At 40.5% G+C, this 23,692-nt stretch overlaps 1 protein-coding gene across 3 annotated transcripts; it reads right to left on the bottom strand.

The window, feature by feature from the left end:
- Positions 1-5,685: 5,685 nt before the first annotated feature.
- On the bottom strand, positions 5,686-23,084 carry LOC143844885 (trace amine-associated receptor 1-like). Of its 3 annotated transcripts, XM_077352674.1 has the most exons (3): positions 16,674-21,740; positions 9,737-13,758; positions 5,686-8,645 (listed from the first exon to the last, which is right to left on the bottom strand). In XM_077352674.1, exon 3 carries the CDS (start codon positions 8,515-8,517, stop codon positions 7,510-7,512), a length of 1,008 nt encoding a protein of 335 aa, XP_077208789.1. In that variant the 5' UTR covers positions 8,518-8,645; positions 9,737-13,758; positions 16,674-21,740; the 3' UTR covers positions 5,686-7,509. The 3 variants fall into 3 exon arrangements, with proteins under 3 accessions (XP_077208789.1, XP_077208780.1, XP_077208793.1); XM_077352665.1 differs by lacking the exons at positions 9,737-13,758; positions 16,674-21,740 and adding an exon at positions 22,956-23,084; XM_077352678.1 differs by lacking the exon at positions 9,737-13,758 and having other exon boundaries at positions 19,425-21,740.
- Between the last annotated feature and the right edge of the window lie 608 nt (positions 23,085-23,692).

Raw genomic sequence — 23,692 nt, 5'->3', positions numbered from 1 at the left:
GCATTTGCTTGGCATGTAAAAAGTCCTATGTTCAATTCCTGACATCTCCAGTTCAAAGTACTGGATGCTAAGTGATACAACTACAGCTAAATGAAGTATGGATGAAGAAAGATAAATACAGTAAATCTATGGATAAATATATCAAACAGTGACCAGAATTGCCATTCACCAGCTTTGGCTCATAGGTGAGTTGTGGCTGTTCCTGTGCAGAAAAGATCTTGCCAATGTGGTGCATACTCTATAAATGTGTATATTCGATCTCTGCAATACAGTTTACATCGGGCTGCCCTTGAGGACTGTCCAGAAGCTGCATGTAGAACATAATGCTGCAGCCAGAGTGTTGACTGGAATGGGTTGGACGCCAGGAACCAACATACCTTAAGGAAGGCCTCCTCCCATATAAACCTACCTGTGTTTTATGGTCATCTTCAGAGGCCTCGCTTTGGTTGTCCCCACCATTTGAGTCTAAATGGGTGGCAACCCAAGAAGGGTCTTCTTGTTTATAGCACCAAAACCCTGGAATCCCTTCCTCAGGGATATTTGCCTGTCTCCTCCCTTGCACTCGAAAGCTCACACCTTGAATAAATTTTTGTTGGTCTTAAAGGTGCTATTGGACTCTGATTTTGGACACATCAGTGTCTTCAAGCAGCAGGTGAAGATTCTTTTGTTTCATTTGGCAAACTCTTAGTTACTGGCTGATTTTCTGTATTTTATGTAATTTTATGTAGTTATATAATACATACATTTAATGTGTTTTGATTGAATTATTTTATCATTTTAGCTGTATTTTAATGTTTTATGTTTTTTAATGTTTGCTGTCTTGTGGAATCTGATTGTGTAGACAGGCAACCTAAAATGTTATAAATAAATTAATAAAATATTTTAATCTCACAAAATAATGCAGTTGAGATGAGAACATGGGAAAGGGGTGGGGGAGAATGGAACACATGCAAAGATATTTACCAAGCTTCATTTTACTCCACGGATAGTGTTTGTATTATCAATAAATAGTTATACAACTCTCTGTTTATAATACCAAGGAATAATTTAATTGAGTAAAACAAGTTTCACAGTTAATGCAAAAACTCAATATGTGCTAGTGATAGTGAAACCACCTGCAGTGTAAGTGGTTCTGATGAAAGGGAGCAGAAAGGAGAGTGACCTACAGGAATGAGAAGAAGGCTACAGCAAAAGACAGAAGAACATAACTGTGATCACAACTATATCCTCAGCTTTCCAGTTTATTATTAACTAATAAAGCATTTTGTTTAAGTTTTCAAGAAAGTTAAACTTATGAGATCACCACTAAAGATCATTTACAAAACAAAGGAGACTGCAGGTACCACCGGGGAACTTTTTAATGAGATTGGCAATTAAATGTGTTAATAACAAATTTATGGCAAACAATTTAAGACATACTTGTCTGCATTCTCACAGGCTAACTTTAATCTATAATATTATCAGACAAAAAGCACAAAACATTTATCTCGTTCTTCTCCCATTTGCTATGTTGTTGAGTTTAAACAGAACCAAGAGACCTCATCAACACACCTCTGTTGCCTTTCTCAGTCTTAATGAGCAAGAATGGTACAACAGAGCTAATTAGGTACTAATGAAGCCATATATTACTGGACTTTTACAAAATGCAATTCTCCCTTATGAGACTATATAGTTTGAAAACAGAAGGCATCAATGCTCTTTGGGAAATTTCTAACTTTAATCAGGCATCAGAGGAAGTACTATTTCTGAGTTATTTGGGCCACACCATTAAATGGTGTGACAGCATCATACAAAAGCATTAAGGGACATCACATCTAATTGTGAGCTATTAGGAAAACACTTGAAAAAAGTCCAACTGCCTGCTCATGTTTAGCTTACAATCACAAGTACCTCAAGATCTCATCAGTATTACCTAGAAGCATATCCCCCATCCAGTAGGCATGCTTTTCTGTTTTCTGACCCAGATGCAGAACTTTACACTTATCTTTATTAAATTGCATCCTGTTCTCATTTTCCCATTTTTCCATTGTGTTCAGATCTCGTTGAACTCTGTCTCTATCTTCTGGAGTATTTGCCAGTCCTCCCAATTTGGTGTCATCTGCAAACTTAATGAGCAGTCCCTCCACCCCCCTCATCTAGATCATTAATAAATATGTTAAAAAGTACCGGCCGAGCCCCGAGCCCCGAGCCCTGAGGTACCCCGCTACTCACCTCCCTCCAGTCTGATGAAACACCATTGACAACAACTCTTTGAGTGTGGTTCTCTAACCAATTCCATCTATCTGAAAATCCAGATTGCAGTCCTTCAATTTATCCATCAGAACATCATGGGGAACCTTATCAAAAGCTTTACTAAAATCCAAGTAAATGACATCATCCGAATTTCCACGATCCAGCAAACCTGTCACTTGGTCAAAAAAGGAAACCAGGTTGGTCTGACAGGTCTGTCACCAAAATCCATGCTGACTTCCCCGGATCACCAATGCAGGATCAGCCCTAAGCATCCTAAAGCATCCAAGAGAAGTGTTTATCCAACCTTTGCTTGAAGACTGCCAGTGAGGGGGAGCTCACCACCTCCTTAGGCAGCCTATTCCACTGCTGAACTACTCTGTGAAAATTTGTGTCCTGATATCTAGCCTATAACATTGTACTTGTAGTTTAAACCCATTACTGCACGTCCTTTCCTCTGCAGCCAACGGAAACAGCATCCTGCCCTCCTCCAAGTGACAACCTTTCAAATACTTAAAGAGGGCCATCATGTCCCCTCTCAACCTCCTTTTCTCCACGCTGAACATTCCCAAGTCCCTCAACCTATCTTCATAGGGCTTGGTCCCTTGGCCCCAGATTATCCTTGTCGCTCTCCTCTGTACCCTTTCAATTTTATCTACGTCCTTCTTGAAGTGAGGCCTCCAGAACTGCACACAGTACTCCAGGTGTGGTCTGACCAGTGCCGTATACCATGGGACTACGACATCTTGTGATTTTGATGTGATGCCCCTGTTGATACAGCCCAAAATGGCATTTGCCTTTTTTACCGCTGCATCACACTGCCTGCTCATGTTTAGTTTACAATCCACAAGTACCCCAAGGTCTCATTCACACACAGTGTTACCTAAAAGCGTATCCCTCATCCAGTAGGTATGCTTTTCATTTTTCTGTCCCAGATGCAATACTTTACACTTATCTTTATTAAATTGCATCTTGTTCTCATTTGCCCATTTTTCCATTGTGTTCAGATCTCGTCTCTATCTTCCGGAGTATTTGCCAGTCCTCCCAATTTGGTGTCATCTGCAAACTTGATGAGTAGTCCCTCAGGGGCTGCTCTGCCATTCTGCCACCGGCTCACCTTTGGTGCTCTCCAGTGACTGCCATGGCTGGGGCTCCCCCTCGGCACGGCACTGCGCAGCTGCCGCTGGCAGTGCCCTCCAGCAGGCGGCAGGAAGTCAGGGGCACCAGTGGGAAAGGAAGTGGAGCAGGGGCTCAGGCAACAGTGGCAATGTGCCTCATCAAAACCTACCCCCCCCCCCGGGCCTCAGTAAAATTGTCAAGCGTTGACTGGTCCCTGGTGATAAAAAAGTTGGGGACCAGTGCTTTATCCTATTATTATTTGCACATTTGAAATATGTTGTTTATTATATAAAGCTTTCTAGACTTAGGTTGATTTAGCCATTGACAATAGACTCTCCAATGGGCAGTTGGTGGGACGAAGAACATGCAGTATATGTATGTCATAACCATGTGCCAGGATAGGAGGCCCAAATAAGTTTGGCTTTGAATGTGTCAGTTTGGAAGGGATCAGCTGTCACCAAAATGGCATTGTCAGGTTGATGAGTTTTCTTCCTATCATTCATAACTTGCGGCAACACATACCTGTGCTGTGATACTCTTGTATAATATGTTTCACCTGCCAGTGGTCACAAATTATGTGAAACTGGGCAATGAAATATATAGTACTAGGGGACAAGCCTGTTGCATTCAGGAATACAATGGGTGATAGATTGGGGGTGGGGATGGAAGAACTCTGCAGAACTCTCCTTCCCCCCCAGGATCTGGAAAGGCTGTAGGCAGCTGTTAGGGAACTCACCAGCAGAATCTGAGCCTCAGAGGGAAGTGGAAGGGGGAGATGGTGGTCAGGGGTGGGGGATGGAAGGCGATTGGCTGGCCACTGGACAGATAGGCATACTGGTTGGAGGAGGAGGAGGCACTCATAGGTGGGACAGCCTCCCTGAGTGGGTGTTAAGCGCTGAGTGGCACTTTAGCCATGAAACACACTCCTCCTCCAATCCCTTATCAGAAATGTATTATGTGGAATATATTCCAGCAGAGTAGGAATTTGCGAAGACCCTGCTATAAATGTTGGATCCCCTAGACTTTCAGCAACTCAGTAAACTCAGTTATTCTGATAACCATAATTTTCATTTCACCATAGTCATGTCTAGCAGACACATTGCATTTCTCAACAAATACTTTTCATTGCCATTGGCTAATGCAGTGGTCCCCAACCTTTTTATCACTGGGGACCGGTCAACCCTTGACAATTTTACTGAGACCTGGGGGGGGGGGTAGTCTTTTGCCAAGGGACGTTGCTGCTGCCTGAGCCCCTGCTCCACTTGCTTTCCCGCCGACACCCCTGACTTCCTGCTGCCCAAAGGTGAGACGGTGGCAGAGTGGCAGGGCAGCCCCCGAGTCAGCAGCCAGGGAGGAGGATGAGTAGGAGCCGCAGCTCGGTACCGACTGATCTATGGACTGGTACCAGTCCCCGGACCGAGGGTTGAGGACAGCTGGGCTAATGCACATATTAGTCATTTTTGGTGACTCCAAAGTTACTTTAAAGATTATATTTGTAGCAAAATAGTTTTCATCTACTGAATAAAACACATGATCAAGACTGAAGGAAGCTTTTTAATTTAATTACCTTTAATAATTACCTATTTTTTTATCAAGTTGCAGCTGACTTATTGCAACCCTGTAGGATTTTCAAGGCATGAGATATTTATTTATTTATTGCTTCGATTTATAGCCCGCCACTCCCCTAAGGCTCGTGGCAAGTAACAACATATAAAAACCCATAAAACCCCTAATACATAAAAACATCCTACAAAAACAAATACACCGTCCAACCCAACCAACCAATTTAGAGATGGTTTGCCATTGCCTGCCTACCTCTCTGTAGTGACCATGGTCTTCCTTGGTGGTCTCCCAAGGCCAACCCTGCTTAGCTTCCTTGCTTAACTTTCAAGATCTGAAGAGATTGAGCTAGCTCAGGCTATCCAGATCCAGGCAATAATGACTTACCTTTGTTCATTTTCAGGATGCAACATTGGAACTCTTGGGATATGTGTGTTATAAGCCAATGTACCTGGGATTCACAAATATCTACACAGGGTACCTTCCATTTGAAATTTTACTAAGAACATCCAGAACCTTCATATTACTTTCCAGGTTTAATGGAGGGAGCTATGATAACAATCTCTTCTGTAGTTTCACAATCAAAGCTAGGTTGAACTGTATAACCCTAGCAACATATCCAACTTCTCAGTAATACTAGACCAGGGGTAGTCAAACTGCGGCCCTCCAGATGTCCATGGACTACAATTCCCAGAAGCCCCTGCCAGCAAATGCTGGTAGGGGCTCATGGGAATTGTGGTCCATGGACATCTGGAGGGCCGCAGTTTGACTACCCCTGTACTAGACTGTTAAAATGATTTAAATGTACTCAGTATGATAACAGTTTAAACACATCTCAGATAAATATAATCCAATAAGTGTACTCCAGCATTTCTGTGCACTTCTTAGATTGCATGGGGCAGTGAATGTAGGAACCAGTGCATGAGGAATATCTCAAAATTCTCCATCCAACCCTAAGGAATCCTCAGGTATAACTCTTGGATTCACACTGCAGCTGCTTGTAAATTCAAATTTCTTTAGCCAGTTTGTACCTTATTTACACTTTTCAACATTCCAGGACTTTTAGGAAAATGCTGAATTTGGTGTAATGGCTTCATTAAAAGTATTTGATGAAAATGGATTTAATGTAGCATTACCTGAGGAATATGGAATGCCAAAGCACATACAAAGATGCATCCTTCTTCCTTCAGGAATTCCTCCAGTATTTCAGACTTTTTGCCACAATCTTTCTTCCATTATAAAGAGAATCATATAATCGTAGAATAATAGAGTTGGAAGGGACCTAATGGGTCATCTAGTCCAACCCCCTGCACTATGCAGGACACTCACATCCCTATCGCTCATCTACTGTAACCTGCCACCCCTTTGCCTTCACAGAATCAGCCTCTCCCAGATGGTTATCTAGCCTCTGTTAAAAAATTTCCAAATATGGAGAACCCACCACCTCCTAAGGAAGCCTGTTCCATTGAGTCAAGGCCAGTTGAACTTCCAAGCCAGGGACTTCCAACAAATTTGCACCTACAAAGTAAAGGGTGCAAGTGGTTTTTCAGGTATATGCGACCCTGGCCATGTATAGCCTTGAAGGTTAAAGTCAGAAACCTCAACCTGATTTGGGGTGCAACTGGTAACCAATGCAGCTGCCTAAGCACTGGCTGGATATGGGCCCTCCAAGATGTACTGTGAGTACCCTAGCAGCCACATTCTGTACCAGCTGCAATTTCTAGGTCTGGGACAAGGATAGGCTTGCATAGCACATGCTAAATAAATCTAATCTGGAGGTGACAGTTGCATGAATCACTGTAGCCAAGCATGTATAGGTATGTAGGGCACTAGCAGCCATGCCTGGCACAGGTGGAAAAATGCCATGCATCCTACTCCTGTGACCTGGGTCTTGATCAATAAAGAGGCAGCCAAAATCACCCCCAGATTCCTTGCTGTGGATGAGATGTTAAGTCATGCCCCAGTAAAGGTGGGGAGATGTGCTTCCTGTCCTGCCCCTTTCCTGCTCAGCCCCAGGCTACTGTCTTGTAGGGGTCAACTCAGGGAACTCTGCTCTAACCATCCAGCAATGACTACCAAACATCTGGTGAATGTCTCTGAGTGGAAATCCAGGTAGCTGTCTATGAGGAGATAGAGCTGGGTATCATCCACATATTGGTGGCAACCTAGCCCATAACTCCATAGCAGCTGGGCCAGAGGGTAAATGAAGATGTTAAACAAAGTGGCGAAGAGTAATGCCCCTTGTGGAACTACACAAGGGAGTTGAAAGGGATGTGATCATTCTCCCCTCACTGCCGCCCTCTATGTCCAGTTCCAGAGAAAGGAACACAGCCACTGAAGAACAGTCCCCTGAATCCCGGTCCTGGGATTAATGACTATTAAATAACCCTTTTTATTTTATGTAAAATATTTATACTCTGATTTTCCATATGCTTATATATGTAAAGCAAGCTCTGGTTCCTTCCAAGTCATTGTAGCAATGCTGCAATCTATTCTCAGGTCATCTGTCAAGTGACCTCACAACAGCTGTAATCTCACTTTCAACTTCCATGTTGAACACAGTGGTGTCTGGCAAAATACTGAGAAACGAAGGGTCACATTTCACTCCATATACAGCTGTGTTCTGGACGAATCCTGCTGAAAAATCTTTCCCAATATGATCATCTTCAGCGCCCTTCGAAACCACAGATAAAAAAACGCATAAACAATGGGGTTAAATGTTGAATTCAAGTAGCCAAACCAAACCATTGCATCAATGAGAACAGGGGGTGTTGTATAATTCATAAAGGGATCAGTGGCTGTGCAGAAAAAGAATGGGAACCAGCAGATGAGGAAAACACCCATCACTGTACCTAAAGTCTTTGCTGCTTTTCTTTCTCCACTGGGTGAAATATGATGCCTCACTTCAAACCTTATTTGCATTTGGCTCATAGCATCCCTAATGGATCTGGCCTGTCTTTGGGCTATAACATATATCTTCCCATAGACACATAGCATGACAAATCCAGGGATGTAAAAAGAAACCATGGAGGCCACTACCCCTGAAGTTTCATTGAAGAATACAAAGCAGCCTCCCACACAATAGATGAGTTTGTAGAACTTCTCTTCTGCTCCTATCATGTTTAGCTCCAGAAAGATCATCCCAAAGCCAAATAGCGCAGGGAATGTCCAGCTTATGAAGATCATGATTAATATCACGCAAGTATTTATTTTTGATTTGTATCTCAGTGGATCACAGACAGCGTAGTAACGGTCAATAGAGATAAATGATAGATGGAAGATGGAAGCCGTACTCAGCATGATGTCCATGCTGGTGTGGAGTTTGCAGAAGAAGTCTCCAAAATACCAACAGTTCTCAACTGATCTTACCATACTGTAAGGCATGACAAAACATCCCAGGAGAAAGTCCACAGTGGCCATGGAGAGAATGAGGAAATTAGTAGGGGTATGAAGCTGCTTGAAGTGTGATATTGAGATGATAACAGTTAGATTGCCAGCAATGGTAGCAAGGATCACACACACCATGAAGATGTACATGGAGACCCGGACATGAATTGACCAGCTGCTCCTTGTGCAGGAACCATTTATGAATTCACAGCAAAACTGCATACTTCCAGAAGACTTGGATTCATGCAAGCACAATAGACTTAGTCTGAATGGTAATGCTTGGGCGATTCTTCTTTTACAGTCAAAACAGAAATTACTTGGTCTTTTGCCATCCAATGAAAGCAAAGTATCTGCCAAGAGAAGTAAAACAATAATTTTTTATATTTATTAAAATGTTTATCATGCATCATAATCAGTATTCTAGAATCAGCAATTGAAAAATACAAAATCAGTACAATAGTATAAAAACAACTGGTAGCATAAAATGCAAAGCAAAATATTAATTAAAATAATAATATAAGTGTTTGAAGAAAGTACTCTGTCCAGGAGTAGTGTAATGAGACTGGGATGTTTTACTGGGTTTTTGTTGTTGTTAGCTGTGTTTTGATCAGTATTTTTAATTGTTTTATTCAGGATTTAGGCACAGGGGGAAGTAGCACCCTTCAGTTTGTGATATTACATCTAGATAGGTCATTTCTGAAACAAAGCTGGAAACTAGATAAAAGACTATCTACATAATCTATTATATATAAAAATAATAAATCTATAAATAATGGTTGATGTTTATGCTTTTTAATGATTCAGTGGATTTTGGAAGCCCTCTCTAAAGCTTAATTGAGTGGCCAATAAATATATTTTTAAATAACCAGCCTGAGCCCAGATTTTCTAAGGAAAACAGTTCCGCAGGGCCTGCAAAAGGGAGCTCTTGGTTGAGACCAGGCATCTGCAAGGCCCCTGCTTCCTCCCTCCCAGAAATCCATCTATGCATTCTGCTCTTGGACCTGTTTGTACTGTTACCACTGTTACAATGATCAGTTAGTAGTATTAATGTTATGGTTATTTATATGTTATGGATTGTTTCTTGAATCATTTCTACATTTTATGTAAACCGCCCTGAGCATCCGGGGCGGTCAGTATATAAATTGAATGAATGAATGAATGAATGAATGAATGAATGAATGAATGAATACCAAATTTCAAGCACCTTGACCCATAAGTGTGTTAAGGGATGGAGGATTTCATGTTTAAAGAGGTGTTATAGAAGCTGATTGGCTGCACCTCTGGATGTCTCAGCAGGAAGCAGATGTGGGATGCATCTATAGAGGCTAGAAAGCCCCCTGAGTTCTAGTGAGATAATGCAGTCCTGCAAGAGCATAGGGGTAGCATGATGGCATACACAAAAGTGCCCGGGTCAAGAGTTGAAGAAGAGGTTCCATAGTACCTTTTTCAGCCTGAAAGGGGGGGGGGGTTAGGATGTTGTATCCGGTCCAAGAGTATCAAGTCTGGTGGAAGGGATGGAATAGGTATTATCAATAAGAACTTCAAGATCAGATTTACAGCTGCTTCCTTCAAGGCAGCTGAAACTTTCCTTCTCCTCAAGGAATCATCAGCTATGACCTGCACCCAGCTGCACAGTCCCTTTCAACAAGAAACAGAGACAAAAGGTCAGGGGTTAAACATATAGGTGCAGGCTGTATCTGACCAAGCTCAACCAAGTGTTGCCAATTGCTGACTTCTAGTGGAAAAACTATCAGCAATCTCTTTCCCACCCCACCTGATGTCCCTGAGACTCTCAACCCCAGGGGATCCACATTTTTGCCACAGCCTTTCCCCATTTTTGTGCATGTTTGCCCCTCAATGCAGGCCTAGAATGGATAGAAAGAACCTGAATTAAAGCGATATTAAAAGCTTAAGCCAAAGTTATTACAAAGAAGGGATGGTATGCAGGGCGTCTATCATGCAAACATCCACCTTAAGAGGGATTCAATCAAAGGCCATTTTCCCAAGACCTCAGAGCATCCTTCAAGATAATTTGATCCTAACTAATGATCCAGATTTCCAAAACAATAAGAAACAAGCCAGTTCCAGCAATTTACTCAGTATCTAAACAACCAGACAGGAAGTTTCCAGTCCATCTTTAATCACAAAAATTACTCTGCCATAGGCCTAATTTCCCAGTCTCTCCAAAAGAACATTTTAAAAACTTCTCTTGCACAAAGGGAAAACTCCTCTCTTAGCCATCTAGACAAAGGCTTTCATTTCAGGATCGCTAATCTTCAAAAGATTGGATTTTTATGTTTCAGGGCCAACAGCCCTTCACTTCCCAATCCCAGGCAAAAAGGTATAAAAAGTTCCCCCTTCAGCCTCAATTTTGTTTTGGACTTATCCTGTTAACCCAGCCTAATGGCTGGCTCCTCATCTCTCTGACCTCAGCTCTTCACTCCATGGAGCTTGCACTGCACTTCCCTCCCCTACTTGGTCAGTTGCTGCTTCTTCACTGTTCAGAACATTCCTCCCCCAACCCCCCATTTCTCTTTGAGAACAGGCTGCTATGTCTCTTTCTTTTTATAGGCTTATTCCCTCTTTTAGACTGGCAGGTTCTCTAGGGAATGGTTTTTGTGCTTTATTTGTTGTTTGGGGCTTTTTCACCCTGTAACTTTCATTTTGTTCTGCTTTTTGCATAAATTAATTTGGTTTCTCCTGCCTTTATAACATAAAAACCCATATTTTCCCCTCTCATTTTTGTGAGTGTGAGTGTTGATTTGAATGTGGACTTTGTTATACACAGGCTAAGATATTAAAGTATTGATGTACCCCAAACACATGCCAGCAAGAGGCTAGGGGCAAGAGGTTGAGCTTGTTCAGATACAGCCTTTGCTTGTTAAGGCTCTGATAACACATATACATGTTTGGGTAACACACACACCACCAGCAATTAATGAAGTTGCAGAGGGAAAATGTTCTATTTGAAGCCAGGCAGTCCCTGTGCCTGCTCTTTGGATAAAAAACTGCAGAAAGATACTGCACTGCAGAAAGGCTTAAAACAAGTAATTCACCTAATAAATAAACGGCTGCTTTTTCCTGAGAACCAAATACTTTTCATATTGTCCTCACAAACTGCATCACTAATATGATCTGGAAACTAAAATCTAACAGTTGTTACATTTTACAGTTCTTTTACTTCTTTACACAGAGAGTGATTAAATTTGAAATTCGCTGTCAGAGAATGTATTGATGGCCAAAAGCATGAACAGCTTTAAACGGGGATTGGATAGATTCATGGAGGATAGTGTTGAAAAGACAATATCTGGTGTACAAAGAAGAAGAAGAAGAAAGAATACCCTGCAAGAAGATAATTAGATACGATCGTGTCATTCTCCATAGTGTCTGTCTCCGGATTGCTACTCTTAGGGCAATTTCCCCCCTCTTCTCCGAAGTGCCACACTCAGCCTTAGCCTCCCTCTCAGCTAGAGGTGTAGTTAGGAAGCTATTTCTGTCCCTGAATTACCATACTTGATAGCAAAGAAAATTCATGAATAAATGTCTAATCAGATTGTGCCTTGTTGCTGTGTTAATTACTCTGCCGACAATCCCACCAGTGGTTACTAGCCATGGTTACTGAGGAGTTATGGAAGATCTCTTCACATTTAGAGGCACTAAGCCTATTGACTTCGGTGGGGAAAACCACCTGATTCAGAAGATTTTATTCAATCAACACAACTAATCACCAAGGGATTTTCTTATTTTGGATCACTATTAGACAGTGGTTTTATGATAGACTGGTCTAGACCGTGTTTCACACTCTGGTACCACATCCTTGATGGACTCACTTCCTTCCCTAAATTCCACCCTTTCCAGGTTGTGTTCTCAAATATCCAGGGATTTCCAAACCCAAATGCACACTGGCAATCCTGAACAGGGCCTGGTAGACAGAAAATGTGCAACAACTAAAATTGTCATGATGGCATAAGGAATAAGTACTTATTGTTTATCTAAGCAGTGAAGTCTCTTGTTTGTCCCAACTTGTTGAAGGACCTCACTGATTAAACTATTCCAGCTCTAGTGTCTTTAGCAGTAGACATTTAGGTGCACACCACTTCCCAGTGTTGTCCTTTTTGCATATTTCATTTTGATTCTCCTTCTGATAGTTTCCTGAATTATCTGTATATCTTTATTGCTCAAGGAAGTAGATGAGACTCTGCTTCAATTGGCTAATCAAATCTCATACAAAATCAACAATTGTTTATGTTCTTCAGTTACAGAAATGTATAAGTAATTGCATTAAATCAATAAGAAGCTCCCCCAGTTTCCTTAACTGTATTTGAAGAATAACAAAATCAAATAAGTAATTAACTAGATAAATTGGTTAACTAAGAGATATATTTCCAACTATTTTTTTTACTGTTAGTAGCATATAATGAATGGTGTAACCTGCCTTGAGCTCCTCAAAAAAGGAGTGAAATGAAAATGCGCTAAATAAATAAATGCTGCTTCACTTCGGCTATGAGTATTGCTTAAGGTTCATTCATAATGTTTTCTGAGTGAGGTGTGCCAGGTGTTTTCAAAAGAGATGTTGCCATAAAGCTCTGTCTGTTATCACTTCTGCATTTTATAGGTGTAGATTGCAGAATCTTCTATATTTGTTGTTGTTAGGGATACTGAAGCACTGTGCTTTTCTTACTCACTATGACGTTGCATGTTTTCTAATGCATTGCAGGAAATTCTGGTGTATATTCATAGCATCTAAGCATAAAGTTGCTATGGGTCATTAATACTGAAATATAAATAAGCATAATTTTTTAGTGTAAAAGCAATTGATCTACCCCTTTTAAAATTATTCAGTCTAACAAAGTTTGTGGCACTGTATATATTAGACCTAATCTAATTTCGTCTTGTGGTCGCAAGCCCACATCTACATAGCCCACATTTATGGCAGCTAACTCTTCAGCAAAGCCTGAATGGGTCTTTCGACCCATGTCATCAGTCCGTGGACCACCATAGTTTTCCAGAGATGTACATTCTGCTTATGCTGATTAGGCATCCCTAATGAGGTTTATTCATATTGGTTTTCTGTATAATGTAGGTCATCCCATTTTGCTCTCCCAGTAACATTGAGAAGCAGATTTGGTTGATATATAATGACTTCCCCAATTTGAGTATGGTTTTGAACTTAGATTGCTTAGTCCACCATACCTTAATGGTCTGGTAGAAGCATATTCCATTTGTTGCACAGAAAACTCTTCTATGAAGAAAATGGAAACATTTGATAGAAATCAACCAGCTACTTAACTCTCATGACCCCCATAGAATTGTAACAGGAAAAGAACATAGCATCCACCTCCAACGTACCCCTCTTGGAAGAAACACTTCATTGGGTATCATAAAAAAATACTTCCCGTATTAGCACCATGCATGTCAGATAGCAGCCGTCCTTGTCAAATTGTATGAAGATAAATTCACATTCTGTAAACAGAAGTGAAATAAATCCCATGAAAACTCAGCCTGAATTAAAGTATGATAAAACTCATACTATTTTACTAATCTCTGAATTAACCTCATATACAAACTCATTTTGATAGACTTCAAATTGAAAGTTTGTATACTTAAACAGAAATTGTGAGTCACCACCATAAACCATGCTGTATATTTTGAATGGACTCTACGCATTGGTGGCAACATTCCAGAATGAAGGAGGCAGCACTTAATGAACCCAGTGATTTAGAGGAGTCAAGGCAAGTTATATAAACATGGCATCGGAACTTATTTGCAAATCAATGCCATTGTATATTAAGGTGCAGAAACGACTAGGCAAGGGAAATGTAATAAGCCTAATCTGAATTTAAGCCTAATTACTGACATGTAATGACTGTAATTTCAGTTGGTTCACTAACAGCACCAAAATTAGATTCAAATAGTGTAGAGGAGAAGAAAGTAGGGCTGCCAACCTAATAAGGAAAGTATAATTGATTAACTATGCATTCAGCTGATCAGCCAGCTATGTCTTCTATATTTCCATACCTATGAGAAGCTGTCAATCAGTATCTTCTCTGACGCACATGGGGGAGGGGGGAATCTGAGTGCTGAAGGGAGGTATGCAAAAACTAAAATATGTGGCAGGACAGGCTAACAGACTACTGCACATAGTGAAAGTTGGGTGATGCCCACCCCCAATACAGTTGTCTCATTACCTGCTGGTTATGGAAGATCTCCCACAAATATCCAGCTAGGTGATAAGAGGGTGGAAAAGGGGGGGGGGGAGTGACTAGGGTCCCTGACATGACAACATTGTTTTTAGCACATCCTGAAAGTGATCATATCACACAAGGTGATACTCTAGCATTCACCCCAAATTATGTGATTAAGACAGAGTTCTAGTAAATCCTAGAATCTTGCCTACCAGGGATTGTGGCTGAAGAACTATAGTTGGAGATGCTGATTATCCCTATAAGATGCACTTATAAGACCCTACCTCCCCCACCTTCTACCCATTACTCCTAATTCACTAACTCAGAAAATGAACATTTAGTGAAACTAAGCTTGAGCAAGGCTGTAATAACAAATAAAAGCCCTGACTTACCAGAGCCGCCAATTGATGGGCAGTGGCACAGGCCGAAGAAAAAAGAACGGGATAGGGATGTGCAGCAAGCGCGCCAGAAGTGGCCTGATGTAAGTGCATCAGGCAAGGAGAAGGGGCGAAAGGCCCGGTCTATATAGCACCATGTGCCCAAGCCCAGCCTCTTTCATCTAGACTGCTACAAAAGACTGTTCTTCCTGCCCGCTCGTCCACCCCGGAATTATGTTAATGTTTGACCAACTTGGTCATGATTGTAATATTATGAGGGTTTTATTACTGATCTGTGTTATGAAATATTTGTCACAACATGGTGGGATGGCAGAGGGGGAGCCTGTGTTTTGGAGGGAGGTCTGGCCTGTGTCCCGGACTCCCAGGTTTTGGGGCCTCCTAAGAGGTGGCTGGGTATGAGCATTCTGACCCATGGAGACGGTGCCAGGCTTATACAGCCAGGTGGCTCAAGTTGGATCGATGGTGGTGTGTGCCATCAGAGATACCTTGGGGTGGGTATACTTCCCTTACAGGGATCCTGGTGGCAAAGGAGCCCATGCTCCTAGCTGGGAGATGGGGAGGTATTTCCTTTGGGGGCCACTGGGATCAGTAAATGGGGAAGGTGTGGTCAGCTGACCACTGCCACAGCCCCCCCCCCCCCATGCCAATGCAGCACTCCTGGTTTGCTTAATTAAAAAGCTGTGGCCTGGATACACCAAACTAAGATCAGTGTTAGAGTCTTTATTAGGCTAGTGATGCCTAATAAAGCTTCATGTAATGATTTAGGGGCTATGAGATAAAGCTTGAATTTCCAGGATTATAGCACATAATCTTACAGTGCAAACATAATAATGCTTTCCTTGGTGTATACCCCATAGAATAGACCTGATTAGGATTCTGTTTATGCCTGCACTGTCAGCCATGGTCCACTGTAACTCTTGCAGTCTATGCATCACCCCACATATCCATGGTTAAAGAAAAACAAGTCTAGTTATTTATGAAACTTTAAGAGATTTAATTTGTATCTATTGCTATTGACAATTTGTTACCATAATGTGCAAAATACTTCATTCATACATGCTTTGCTGATCCACAGATACATTCCTACTAGCATCAGAAACATTGTAATCTATGCTCATGTAAGCAGTGATCTTTCCATCATACATCTCATGGTGCAAAACTCAGAAATGTTTATGTTCAGATACTTTAAAACAAACTCTTCTTAGGTTTGACAAATTATGGTTGACAGCAAAAGGTAAACTGTAAATCATATCACTGTTTTAATCTATAAAACAATTCTAAACTTCTTTTAGTTTTCCAGTTGAATGGTGCAGAAACTTAAACAAAAATAGCAATATGTTCTACAAGTTTGCAAGTGGCCGCAGAAAGAAAGCAAAGAAAATTCATGCCTATTTTACACTCTCAAGAGCTTTCTGCTAGTGCAGAATGCAGCAGTGTGTTACAAACTAGGAAGTGGGAAGTGAATAAAATTAAATTCCCAAGAGCATTGACTTTTAATAGCAAACTTCACAAGACACTCAACAGACTATTTTTCTAGCATAATTCAGGTGGTGTGTTTAACCAATGAAACACACATTGCTGGTACCTTCCACTGTATTCCCATTTGCATTCCCAAGAAAAAGATCCACAGAACTAGTATATTCCCTTGCTAGAAACTTTTGCCTTATTCCCCTTTCCCACTCTGCTGAAATCTGAAATGTTGCCATATTTTGGTCCCTTCATTTACTTTGCAGCAGGAAGATACCAATGATTGCTAAATAGAACTCTATAGGATTTTTAAGTCTCATGTTCCTACCTTCTGTTTGTTTTTGGCAGGAAGAAATTCAACTGTATCCTCAGTCTGTGAGTCTTTTGCTCTGAATATTTCTTAGTTTTCAAGTCTTCAAATAAGAGCCCAGCTAGCTTCCAAGCTGCTGCCGCATGACAACAGAAAGAAAGCATACTTCTGAAATATGCCAGATCCACGTAAGAACCATATCACCACCAGGAAGATGGTTACAAGCCACAATATCTGGGAAACAATTGTTAGAATGAATAGAGATCCAGGCAAGCTCTTTATTTCATGCTCTCTCACCATGCCAGTCAAAAGGATAATGCTGCAATCAGTTGGTACAGTTAAGGTAAATCTTTACTGCTACTATTTAACTAAACACTAAAAACCACATAACTAACCAAAGGAGCCATATATCATACAGTATGTCATCTGCCTTGCGCAAGCTTCTAAATCGGTAATAAAACACATAAAGGCAGCTCCCTCACAATAGCTTTTTGTGTGTTGCCTTTCAATGGACTTGCTGTGTACCGTGAATGACTCTCAATGGCCTAGCTTTGCTTACTCTGTTGTGCAAACAGGCCTAATCCTACAGACTAATCAGTTACTATTTGCCTGCAAAACAGAACTACTAGATGTGTTGAATATACACAGTGATTGCCAATTACCAGCAGTGTTAAGAGCTACTGATGAACAATATTTATTGCTTGTACAACTGAAATGGAAAGGACTAGTTTCAACAATCACAGTCATATAAGAAATAGTGTGTGACATTGCAATATTTCAGATATAATAGGTCCCATTTCTTTTTTAAAAGGAGCAAACAATTATCTTAATTCGCATATACTAAAATGAGCATTCTCATGTACTGACTACTTTAAAATATATGAATACATTCACGTCATTAGCTGTTTTTCCTGAGTCGAGTCATGATAATTATTCATTGGTTTTCAGTCTGAAACTCTAAAACGACAAAAATAGTGCCCACTGCAAAAAACAGACATGTTACAATAACAATTGATGGTGAAGAGATCAAATGTGTTCAAGAATTCATTTTTCTTGGATCACAAAATAATGTGAGTGGTGATTGCAGTATGGAAATAAAATGCTGAATTGCTCTGGGTCACTCTGCAATTATGAGCTTGAACCGAACACGGGAAAGCAAGGATATAAGCCTGACCACCAAATGTATATTAGTTAGATCTATCATATTTTCCTGCTATGGGATTACCAAGATTTGGACTCGACTGAATGTCTGACAACAATCTCAAACACATGGGACATTTCCGCATATCAGTAAAAATAGCGTTATGCCAGCTGAATGGTGTAGCGCTAAATATTATCGTGCCTCCCAGCCAGTCCTCATCTTTTTGCTGTCTCGCTCTTGACTGCTGACTTTTTGCACTTCTCATTCTCCACAAGTTCTGCTGGTAATGGAGGAAGAGAGCAATATGCTTTATACGCAACTCTCTTCCACCTGTCAATCAATCCAGGCAACCAATCCCGTTTTCCCATGTTTTAAAGGTCTCATGATGCCCACTAATTTTTTTAATTCATACTTCTCCATTTAAACATGTATGTATCTAATTATAGATGCATAGTGCTTTCTGAACGCCACCCCTTATGGAATCATGAATCTTGATACTTGAAACTGTTGGCTATCTATGGGCCAATAACTGTTGCTTATATTAACCTCCCTTATGGATTTGTTGTGAGGATACAATGATACACCTACCATATGACACCCAGAATTCCTTCAAAGATCTGATAAAAATGCAGCTGTAGCTCTCAATTGCAGAAATAATGGTTGTATTTAATTCCACTTGGAGTCGCCCAATGAACTTGATAGACAATAGGTTGACAGGGCAAAAAAACCCAACAACATATTTCTTTACTTGATGAGTAATTAAATGACAGAATTCACAGCTAGAAGGCAGAGATGGTTACAAGCATTACCATTGGGCTATAAAAGGGGATTAGACACGTTCATGACAGATAGGTGCATCAGTGGCTGCAAAACATGGAATTACCATGTCAGGAAGTCTTGGCTTTTATGTCCTGTTTGTTGGCTCTCCTGGTTACTGAGTGAGACAGGATGCTAGACTAGATGGACCACAGACCTGACCATAGCTCTTCTTATAGTGTTCTGTAGTGACAAACCTTTTAAGTTAAGATATTTGACTATCCCCTGGTGCCTGTTACCCTCTGAGATGAGAAATGAAGAATAATGTCTGGCATAATCTTGAATTCTTACATTTTAGCAATGGGTAATTGCACAGTGAGAGGAGAGCCAGCACCCTGATAAAAGCTCACCACATACCAGAATCCTTCAGTTATTCAAGGTGCTGTTTAATATAGCAAATAAAAACACTAAAAATAAATTGCACTAAATATTATGAGTAGCACCAGAACTACCCCTACCCAATACTAACAAATTGTTTTCTTGCTTCAAGAGCACTATGAGTTGATAGTCAGGATATACAAACTTAAACTAATAATACATTTTTGTCTCTCCTTTCTCTGAGGTCTACATCAAACTTATTCCATAGCCTAGGAACTGATCCAAAGAATACATTTGCCCAGTTATTTTTCTAATATGTCAAACAAAGTTCCTTCTTAGATTTCAGCCAAATGTTTCAACAGTTGCTTTTGCATTACTTATCTCTGATATTTGAGTATTTTGCTAGTTCAGAAATGTAAACAGTGTTGCTTTGGAAATAGCTGCATTTCTCAGTTTATAAAAGGAAGTATGAAAGAAGAGTTTTTCTCACTTACTGATTTGTCTTGTTTTCCTGGCTCTCAGCTCTTCAAAGAATCACAAGAAATTGTAACATCGGAAGCACATAATAAGACACAAACTGCATGTTACTTTTACACATGTTTTCATGTGCTTCAAATGTTCCCCACAGCCACATACCAGCTGCAGGGAACAGTGTTGAAAAGAAAAAAAGGACAGCCCAAACAGGCTTGGAACAGGCTTGTGAGAGTTATTTTACTGATTTTTTTTTAATTTTTGCTTTGTATATACCATGTAGAGCAGCAAAATCAGCAAAATAACTCCCACCAGCACAGCTATTGCACAAGAAAACTGTTTGGGGGGAAAGGGAGGCAGGAGCCCTTCCTCCCATGTGGTGCTGTTCCAGGCCCAGTTTTAGACTTCCCTGAAGCTGATATATGGCTGCAAGCAACACGCGAAGGCACGGGAAATTATGTGGAAGAAAGGGAACGTGTCATTTGGTTCTGAGATAATAGGGCAGATTTAACGAATACATCCACTAAGTAGATTTTCCTCCAGGCTAAGGAACTTTCCTGGGACTTATGTGGCTGTTCTTCTAATGGAAGGCTTCAAACTTGATCCAGAAGGAAATGCAGGCTATAAATATATATTATAATATAGAAAGACATAAATAAACTTTGCTTAGTGAAGTGGTAGGAGATGGGTAGGATCCACCTCATAGTATGAATGAAAAGAAAAGAGGAAATGGATGGTCCTTTTCACTAGTTAAGGAATTTTACGCTGACAAAGGGAAACTTCCATTGGTGCAAGATGCTCGTAGTAGCAATACCGTATAAGCAAATATTTTAAAATTCTAACTAAATCCAGAGTAAAGCATCAGACATAAAACAACAATTAAAATTTAAAAACAATTGTGTGTTGTAAATCTCCAGGCCTGGATGTATATAGTGTTGCCAAGATGCCTGAAGAAAAATGTCTTGTCCTCTTCACAGAGATTTAATTTGTGGAAATGTGCAGCTGAAGCTGGGAATTCAGCTAGGGAATTCAACCCTCTACACATATTGTTATAACATTATATGATATAACAATATTAAGTGCTGGCTTTTAAAAAGTTCCCCCATGGCAGGGGGAGGAAATGGGTGTGCTGGGAAAAATAGTAGCCATGTGGACAGGGTCAAGAAAATCTTAACTGTCCTGCCCACTGGGCTTGTCAAGCCCTTGCTGATGGTGGTGGGGGGGGGGGTGTTCCACCACAGCTTAGCTGGCCAGTGGTGATTAAAATAGCGAGAAATTGAAGTGCCTGGGGGCACTTTGGAATTTGGGCAAAACTGTGGTCTAATCATATACTAGAGCAAAAGCTAGGGCATCTCTGGCATCCCCTGGAGATGTGCTGCCATCACTTCCAGGGGCATGTGGAGTGACGTCAGTACATTACTAGCAACATTATGTCACTGCTAAAGCCTCCCGTAAGTTGCCAAGAGCATCTGGCAACTCTACTTCATATATGCAACAGACTTTGTTGCAACATTTCCCCCAGATTTGGAGCAAAGTAGGTTTAGGAAAGATGAGAGAAAACCCAGAGAATCACCATGAAGTGTGTGAATAAACCGTGATGCTTTGGGAATGAGGAGGGGGGACCTTTTCCAACAGCATTGACTGTGAACAAACAATCTGTTTGGAAATGGCCACTGTCTTCCAAATCTCAGTCCCCCCCCCCAGATTTTGTTTAAATTTGCACATGGAACCAGGGAGTGAGGGTATTTCTCTTCCACCTGCTTCTCTTTACCCCAGCCCGTTATTTCATGTAGCTGCCTGGATCCTAGCCATGTTTTGCCCCACTAATTAAGAGACTTCCTCTCAAAAGGCAGTGACATCCTAAGCCTATTTCAATGAACTTCGAAGGGTGTAGTACTGCCTAGAATGGTACTATAAGTTTCAATAGCATTGCAACCACCATACTGTGGGAATGGCAAATAATGCAAAAGCTGCCAAGCATAATTAGAACCTGACCTGTGTCTCTAGCCATAGGTATAGGCATCCAAGAGCTCAGTGCTCAAGTGCAAATATTTCTATTTTTTAAATGTTAGCTGCATTTCCAACTGAAAACATCAGCAAGGTATTTGGTTAATAAAGGTGAGCAAGTTTCACCTTGGTGGATCATTCATTCTAGGATATAAATAGTCTTGTTACCACCCCAAAATAACTGCCCCCATCTTAATTGCTACTGTTTTATTCCGGAAAATCAGGAAGTTCGGGGAGAGTGTTTAGAACATCGTTGCTGTTGTCAGCCATTCAGTCATGTCCATCTCTTGGCAATCCCGAGAGTTTATAACAGGGGTAGTCAAACTGCGGCCCTCCAGATGTCCGTGGACTACAATTCCCAGGAGCCCCTGCCAGCAAATGCTTGCAGGGGCTACTGGGAATTGTAGTCCACGGACATCTGGAGGGCCGCAGTTTGACTACCCCTGGTTAATAACATTAAAAAAAGTACATCTTACTAAATAAAACTGTGTTTTTATTGGTAAAGGCATCCTGGTTGGGTTCTACAAAAACTTCAGAATGTATGGCATTTATTTCTATGTTTTTAAAGAAACAGGTGTTAATTATTCAATGGACATAAAACAGACAAATATCTAGCAGTTTTGCCTTAGTCCTCCAGAGTGAACAAACACATATCTCCTTGTCCATCTTGGGCTTAACCATTCATCCCAGTGTTGGAAGAACTCTGCATACAGTGGTATGCTCTGTGAAGCTGCCCCATCATTGAAGTGAATGGGAAGACCTGGCATACAAGGGAACTTTGCCTCTTTATAGCGTCAACAGACAGAGTCGCTGGACTGGGGCTACTGCATATAACTGGAAATCAATTAGCTGCAAACAAGATATGAATTAATTGGTTTTTATTAGATCTAGGCCCTGTGAAAAGACATTCAGCCTGGGAACATTCCAATAGACAATTTCCTCTGTTTTGATTTCAGTAAAGAAACAATATGTGCCCCCTCCCCCAATTAAACAATTTCTTTGGGCTATTCAGGTGGAGGGCAAGTAATAATTTCAAAGCACTAGTCTTACTTCAAATGTTCTAACTTATTTTAAAACTCCAGACAATATTTCAACCTTAATTTAAATGCAAAGCTAATATTTATTCCAGTTGGAATAAAGTAATTACAAGAAAGACAGGTAAAACATACTAAAAGGTCACTAGCAGTGATAGATGGTTTAGATATAGAGGTGTGTGTTTACAAAATTAAGTGCAAAATGAACAAATAGCCATTTCAGTTTCTAAATAAAAGTCATTAGAAAAGTTATGCCTAATCCTGCATCATTTTATCCTGTCCAGGTACTGAGAAAACTTTGAAGAGGGCATTGGAGATACATTCTCAGAATACATTCTCAGAAATCCTGACAGAGAATTTTTGCCATAAGAAAAATGTCCCGCTTTATAGTCCTTTAAAGTAGTAGCTAAAGAGGTGATATTTCTATTGCTGTGTGAATTAGTGAAATATCTGACAAAAGTCATTAGTATATGGTTCCCAGCATTTTTACAAATTTCCCACCACAAACCTTACCTTTAAAAAACATGAGCTGTAACAGTAGCTCTCTGTAGTTTCAATCCATCAGAAATTCTGGTTCATCGCCAGATACAAACTTTGGTCACAATTTAGGAGTCCATTCAAATCCAAATGGTTGAAACTGTGTCCATCCAAGTCTGATTTTCATTCACAGCCTGTTACAAAGTCTTAACCAATGTGCTGACGTAAATATTAAATATTCAGACAAGAGAAGCAGATGATAAATCTTTCCAACCACAGACTCACAGCACAGATGAAGAAAGAGGGCTAACTGCCAGATCACAAGAGCATGGAAAAATGAGCATGTATATAAAGGAAATGGTTATAAACATTTGCCTTTATTTAAAGACACAAGTTTACCATTTCACTTACGAACATGCACCCTGGGTACAAAATATCATTCTGTTACAATTGTTGATAGGCAAATAAAAAGTTTGATATGATTTTGAACATTTATCTTTTCCATTCATTTAATGTGCAAAAATATTTTTCATCTGCTATTTAATTTATTCATCAAAGAATAAATTATATAAATACATATAAAGTAAGTAAGTAAATAAATAGATAGATAAAATAAGATGTTCTTGCCACTTCATTGCAAGTTTGCCTACAACTTCATTCTAGTGATTTCAGCTCCCAATTCTTTTTATGTAGCTCCTCTGTGTATCAAGGGGCCAGCTTAGAGCTGATGGAGAGAGGGTGTTGGGGAGCAATCTCATTGATGGTAGCTGACC

This window comes from Paroedura picta, chromosome 1 (assembly GCF_049243985.1).
Source record: "Paroedura picta isolate Pp20150507F chromosome 1, Ppicta_v3.0, whole genome shotgun sequence".
Taxonomy (NCBI): Eukaryota; Metazoa; Chordata; class Lepidosauria; order Squamata; family Gekkonidae; genus Paroedura; species Paroedura picta.
The sequence above is the reverse complement of the archived record's forward strand: the minus strand, read 5'-3'. Positions and strand labels throughout refer to the sequence as shown.